This window comes from Lactuca virosa, chromosome 8 (assembly GCF_052849685.1).
Source record: "Lactuca virosa cultivar CGN04683 chromosome 8, Lactuca_virosa_CGN04683_v6, whole genome shotgun sequence".
Lineage (NCBI taxonomy): Eukaryota > Viridiplantae > Streptophyta > Magnoliopsida > Asterales > Asteraceae > Lactuca > Lactuca virosa.
The window spans coordinates 340210891-340218057 of NC_136433.1; the positions used below are offsets into that span (position 1 = coordinate 340210891).

At 36.5% G+C, this 7167-nt stretch overlaps 1 protein-coding gene across 1 annotated transcript; it reads left to right on the forward strand.

The window, feature by feature from the left end:
• Window positions 1-477: 477 nt before the first annotated feature.
• Window positions 478-1357, forward strand: LOC145131829 (uncharacterized). Its single transcript, XM_079066476.1, has 2 exons — window positions 478-997; window positions 1113-1357. The coding sequence occupies exons 1-2, from the start codon at window positions 478-480 to the stop codon at window positions 1355-1357; spliced, it is 765 nt and encodes a 254-aa protein (XP_078922602.1).
• The last annotated feature ends 5810 nt before the right edge of the window (window positions 1358-7167 follow it).

Sequence of the window (7167 nt, forward strand, 5' to 3'; positions counted from 1 at the left end):
GATGATGAGGATTATTTTATGGACGAAGATAATATGATACATGATGTAGATGTTGATATGAATGATTTCCACATGAGCATTGACCACAATGTTGAATGGGTTGGAGGTGCAGCTACAACAGCCACGCCTGAAGCCATACAAGAAGATGAAGAACTTGATGTGCTTGATAATGATGTATTCTTGACCGAGTCTTCATCAGATGAATAAAATGAGGGTCAATGTAGGAAAACTATCAAAGCTATACGAAGGGCACATGCTAATGAGAATGCCCTAGTTAGTGACCCATTATATATATATATATATATATATATATATATATATATATATATATATATCAGACTTTCAATACTTAAAAAAGAATTCAAGGACTTGGTGAAACTACATGAAATAGAGACGAGAAGGGAATTGGAGTTGGATAAAAGTAACAAAAACAAGGTGAGGGTTGTGTACAGGGGAACCATACCAACCCTAGGTGGTATGGGAGCTAGTGGGACCAGTCAAGAAATAGTCAATGAAGAGAATAAATGCCTATGGACTGTTTATATTAGCAAATGGAAGCGTGGCATTAAGTGGAGTGTTAAAACATACATCAAGGAACATCAGTGTCTTCAAACAAGGGCAGTCAAACAATGTGATTACAAGTTTCTAGCCAAGGATATTCTACAACAGGTCGAAACAAACCCATATATTCTTGTTAGCGATTTAAGGGAACAACTCCAACGTAAGTATAAGGTTGAAAATTCTAAGATGAAATCATTTAGGGCACGAGAAGCAACTTTAAAAATTGTGAGGGGTGATTATGCTACTCAATACACCTTATTACGAGATTACTTGTTGGAGGTACTAAATCGTAACCCAGACACCACTATCATCGTTGATGTCGAGAGTGAACCCAATTTAGACATTGAGACAAGAATCTTCAGGCGTGTGTATTTCTGTCTTGGTGCTTTGAAGAAGGGATTTGTAGAAGGAAAACGAGACTTTCTAGGTCTTGATGGTGCCTTCATGAAAGGACCATATCCGGGTCAAATATTATCTGATGTGGTAAATTGTACATTCCTTATGTTTTGGTGCTTCCTATATTTATATGTTGTTAATTTTATTTCTCTCAGAGGCTTTCGATGGTAATAATGGTGTATATCCCTTGGCATATGTTGTGGTAAAAGCAGAGGCCTTAGATTCCTGGACATGGTTTTTAAGTCATTTAGGGGATGATTTAGGTTTAATAACCAACTCAAATTTCACGTTTATGACTGATAGACAAAAAGTACTTTCAATTCACTTGGTGAAAGGAAATAAAGTCTCTGTTAGGTATAGAAAGTATTGTGTCAAATGTATGCTTTATCGTTTTGAATAATTCCAAAATGGGCTTGTCCAGGTTCAGAACTACTCGCTAGCGTAGCTTATAATTATAGCATGCATATAACATTCTAGGGTTAACCTAATGTGTAAACCCTAAACATCGTTGTATGCTCTTACAGAGAAGTTCCATCTTTGAGAACTCTTCTAGAGCTGTTTGAATCTAATCATTCGGCATACTTTTGATCATTGTCTCTTGTATTTAATTCACATATTTAATATAGAATCTATTGATCTTATTTATTGTTTTCACAATTGGTATCAGAGCAGGAGATAGTGTAATTAATTCGCTATTCTTCTGTCGAGTTTTGCTAGGGTTTTACGTTTATCTCAGATCTATTCTTGTTGTCTCAATCATCTCAATCAGTTGTAGATTCCAGATCTAGATCTTTGGGTTTTCCATTGAACTTGATTCACGTTTTACACATCTCGTTCTATATTTGTTTTAGTGAATACTTGATAATATGGCTAACGAAGATCCTCACTCTCTTTCGATCAATCTCTCAAGCAATATTGGATCCACGACAAGGATTCCAATTCTCTTTCCAGATGATTATGAAGTCTGGGCACTCCACTTTGAAGATTATGTTCTTGGAATAGAAGAACATGGCTCCACTATATGGCATGCGATTACGCAAGAGATGTATGCGCATACGGATACCAAAAAGGAAATCAAAACTCTGGCGGAGTACAATGCACTTATTGTTGAAGACACTGTTTGTAACAACCCGTTATTTTCAAGTCAATAAAAGTAAACAAAAGTCAAACTTGCTAAATAAAAGTCAATTTGTCAATTGGTTAAATTTATAAGGTTTAAATATAATTTAATATCTACAAATTATTTCATTATATAAATGTTTTAAGTATTTGGGAACAAAAGCACTTAGACCGCAAACACTAAAAGTAATACCATGCGAGACCGAAAAATGCTTTATTCCACCGAAAACATGTGAGGGGTTCCACCCACTTCGGATCGAAAGAAGATTTTGTTCAACACCGAAATCTGCCTGCGAAGGACCCACCTCTTACACCGAAAACCCCTCCTATATATTTATATTCAGCCGCAAACATACTTCATTTCTCACTTTCCTAACCGATGACACACTCATTTTTCTCTCAAGTATCATCCGAGAACATTCATATTACCTTCAAATCTTCAAGTTTTCCTCAAAAACACCTAGAACAATCTTCAAATCTTCAAGCCTACACCAAAAACACCAAAACACACCGAAAACGCCTAGAATTCCCTCAAATAATTCCTAAGGCTTTTTGTAAGTATTTCTTACATAATTAAGTGTTGTCTAACACTTTAATTTTATATTTATTATTTAAATTAATATCTTATTAATTTAAATACGATATCGTGCATAATTATTAATAGGATACGACTACTCACACAAGTTGTAACCCGAGGATCACCGCTACCACTTCGTATCCAAACAAGAACACGCATTCGAGGTGAGTTCATACTGTAGATGTGAATAATCGAGTGCATGAATGAAATCAGAGTAAAACAAGTAATCTGAACACTAGATGTAAATAGAATCTGGTATCAGCTCATATTACTTTCAAAGTACAGAGAGTATTCTAGACAGAGGAACTTGCAAAAACCCTTATCTAACCCAGAGTACTACTCCTATTTATAGGAGTACTGAAAGTACAAAAAATACTAAGGACTTGACACTAGACTTCGTTACAAAAGTGCCTTAGTAAATAGCTTACAAAACTAATAAAACAGATTTCACAGACTTCGACATATTACAACATATTTGACTCTACATTCTCCCCCTTTGTAATCAATGTCGAACTTTCATTTTGTGAGAATTTGAGCAGCAAAATGCATCATCCTTCGAATCTCGGCGTACCAGCTCATTACCTTCTTCAATTCAACTTTATCTCCTTCATTGTTCTTTTTACAGTTGTTCATACGAACAATAAAGTTCGTATACTGAGCTGTTGTATACCTTTCAACTTCTGAATCTTGAAATAAAAATCTCTTTGATTTTCCCTTCATGTCTTTTCCCGAAAAGACCATACCTACTGGCTTCAAAGATATTTCTCCATCAACAAACTTCTTAAGTTCCGCTTGAGATTTCACCACTTCCATAACAACTTTTACTTCTTTTCCCAATGCAGTGGATAGCTCTATGTCGGTCAAAGCTAGACAATCATAGTAATTGTCTATGAAAATTTTGATGTGACCAAGCCCAAGTCTCAAAATTTCCTTGCTTGTTCCTTGTAGTTTTGAAGCATCCATATCCTTAAGAATTAATGCAACTTGAATAAGATCGTTCAAGTTCATCAATGGAAAATCAGCTACAGTAAAATCACATGTTACGTTGTTCGCCCTTACCACATGATACTGAAAATTTTGGATCATGTTTTCGAACATAACATCTTTTGTCACGCTTATCACTCAAACTATCTTGAGAAGGGACCATACCTCCTCCTGATCTTTTCCAACCACAACATGAAACCTTAATTTCATATGGAGAAAATCATCTTCATTCTTAAACTTCTCAATGATTTTGTATTGTGTTGTGATGAACATCATTTCATTAATTGGAAAATCAAGCTGATTCATATATGTGTTTTCGATAGAATAATTTTTTCTTGGTTTCTTTTCGAATGCATACATTTGATTGTATGACACTCTGGCTTCAATATTTTCGTAGTTGTGAAGTTTCTTTGGATCGCCTTTATCCATTGTTGGTGGATCATTTTCGCGAAGCCTCAGAATACTTTGTATCTGTCTTTGCTTTTCCATTTCCGCTTAAATTTCTGCCTTCTTCTCATATTTTGACTTTTCAACAACAATTACCTTTCCCTTTCCTCTATCAGATTCAGTTGTTTTTGTTATGATAAACTAGAGCTCCCTCCAGCTCTAGAAGATCCAATAACAATACCCTTCTGAATGGGTCTTGTTGTTACAGTTGTTGCAATAACCGAATCAATCTTTTTAAACAAAGTTGTGGGTATCTGTGTTGTCAAAACCTTTCCTACCACTTTAGCATCATCATTTGATTTCCCAGAACCCCCTTCTCCTTTTCCACCCACCTTTTCTCCTCCTTGCACCCCTGTGACAACAGGCGGGGCATTTGTTGGTAAAAGGGTAGTAAACTGAGATAAAGGTGCTAACTCCTTTTGGATTGCCTTTTCAAGAGATTGAAACTTCTAGGTAATAAACTCAGGAGATAAAATAGAGGATGATCCAGACTTAAAAATGGATTGCTTCAATTCGTCAATCTTTGAAATATCATCAGCAGCTTTCGCATCAAGTTTAGGAACCAGCGATTGAAATGATTCAACAAATTTCTTTACAGCTGTTGCAATGATATCAACCTTCGAATCCAAAGAGGAAATTTTTTGATTCATTTCATTAATTTCTTTCAAAATTTCTTGCTTCAATTCTTCTATTTTTCTGTTCACATTCTCCTTGACAGTTTTCACATCTTGAACAAAAAGAACATGTCGCTCTTTTGCTACCATCCTAAGCTCTTTGATTGCGCCATTAAATGAGTCAGATTGATCCTTGACTCTGAGCTCATTGTTTTTATCCATGACATCCATCTTATTTTGAAGACGTAACTCCTGTGCCTTGAGCATTACATCTACCTCTATACCCGAAACTGAATGTTTTGCCCCTGAGTCAGCTTGAGATTGAAGAATAGAGTTGAGCTTTCGATTAAGTATCTTGAACTGTTTTCCAGACATTAGCATATGATCTGGAATGTTTTCTTCCTCATAATCAAATTCTATGTCTGCAAATGTTCCTCCGAAACCCCCTCCATCAGTTTCATCATCAGAATTAGGCTTTGGTGGATCCATGGATTGTGATGTAAACAAGGTAGTGAAGGGATGTTGTAAGATGTTTTTGAAAGTGGGTGAAGTTGTGGTGGTGAGAACTTTCGAAATAAATGGTGGAAGTGAAGTGTTAATGACAGAAGTGGGTTCGACAGTAGATGAAGTGATTATACCTTGAAAAGTAGCTGAGTTTATGTCACCATCACCCATGTTGACATTTGCACCCGTATCAGATACGTTTGCAAGAATGCCTGAAGTTGGAACCTCCTCACTAAATGACTTAGTTACCACAACTTCGGGTGGAACTGTTGTAGGAGTAGATGTTTTAATTGGTGATTTCGATCCCAAAGGTGTTTCTGGGACAATCTCACTTTCTGATGACTCTTCGTGAATGAACAACTTTCTCTTCTTTCTCTTATCAACTATATGTTTTGCAACATCTTCAGCTCTTCTTTTCTTTGAGGATGGAGAAAATGGTGCTGGAATTTCTCGAACAAGAACTCCTTTCCTATTCAATTGCGCTTTTCCAACTAAAGGAGAGTGATCATCAGAAGATATTAATTCCTTCGAAGAACCAGTTTTAGTCACTTCAATGTGCTTGACCACTTTCTTTGAAACTTTATCTTTATCAACATCATGCTTCTTTGGTGATTTAACTAAGATCTTCTTAGGACTTTCTTTTGAACAAATATCTTCAGTTTCCTTCTTTAACTTCTTGGTTTTCTTGGAAGACCCCTCATCACTTCTAGATAAAAGAACTCCAGTTTCCACTAAAGGATTAATCTTCTGCAAATACTCCACCAAAATAGGATTCGACGGATCTATATTTTTTACCATAGCATCCGAAATTCTTGCAATGTTTGGAAATACCTCTGCATCATCTTCAACTGTCTTTGGAAAATGATACTTCAAGAATTCTGCTTTGGGTTCATCAACTGGAACTTGAATTCCGTCCTTCTCATAAGCATAACGTATGATCAAACTCCAATACCGAGCACACGATATCCCTTGGACCATATTTGTGTTATCTACGCTTTTAAGATACTCCTTCCACATCTGCGAAGCATAATCAACATTCAGATCATAGTATATTCCAGCTACCATAGCATATACTTCCATACGACCCTTGTCAAGCCCTACACTTCGACCAATTAAGCATCTAAGGTAAATGCCAAAGAGAAAGTTCCAGATACAGGGAAGACTTGATTTTTTGAAGTCACTGATCTTGGTAAGAGGTGGTTGATGACCCATCTCATTGAACATATGGATGACCTGAGCATTCGTAAGTCGTAACCTTGTAGAATGGCGGAGAATTAGGGATTTCAAGAATTTGAGTGAAAAAATTCTTTGTGAGACGAATCTTCTTGTCCTTTACCAGATTGAAGGTAACGACATCCATGGCCTTGGTATAAGTTGCAACGGAACCCGCCATTGACAACCAGGACATAGGAACATCAAAATAGTTGAACATCGCAGTTGATAAGCCTGAGTGCTTGAGAGCGACAATTAACATTTTGAGTTCATCTGGATATACTGAAACATCATCTTCAACTTGGTAATTAGTGCTCTGAAGCTTCATGATTGGCTGAGATGAAGCATCGTCGGTGGTATTAGTTTGAGCAGTAGCCATTGATTAGGGTTTGGAAAGCGTTGAAGAATAGAGAGAAATTAGGGCTTAAATCGTCTGAGAGAATTTTGAATGCGTTAAGTGTTAATGATAAACCAATTTCCTTTTATATGTATCCTCATTTGAATACCAAACGATTTAGTCAAATTACTAGCCACGTCTCTCCTTGAAACTTGCACCACTAGCCGTTATAAACGCCATGTCAGATAAAGCACCTAGAAAATCGGACCAAGTTGCCAAACAGTCACATCAGACTGTTCGTGAGTACTAAGAAGATAAGAGCAAAAACCTTCGGCATGGAGGTTGGGCACTTTCGCTTTTGGGTTTAGAAGCGAAGTCATATGCCAGACTTTTGAAATCTTCAGCCTGAGTTGGTA

What these genes read in the sequence shown, in the direction of transcription:
- LOC145131829 (XM_079066476.1), top strand. Translation starts at nt 478, where the DNA reads ATGGGAGCTAGTGGGACCAGTCAAGAAATAGTCAATGAAGAGAATAAA. An exon ending in AGACTTTCTAGGTCTTGATG is followed by an intron (nt 998 to 1,112) that starts GTGCCTTCATGA and finishes TATTTCTCTCAG; the next exon opens with AGGCTTTCGATGGTAATAAT.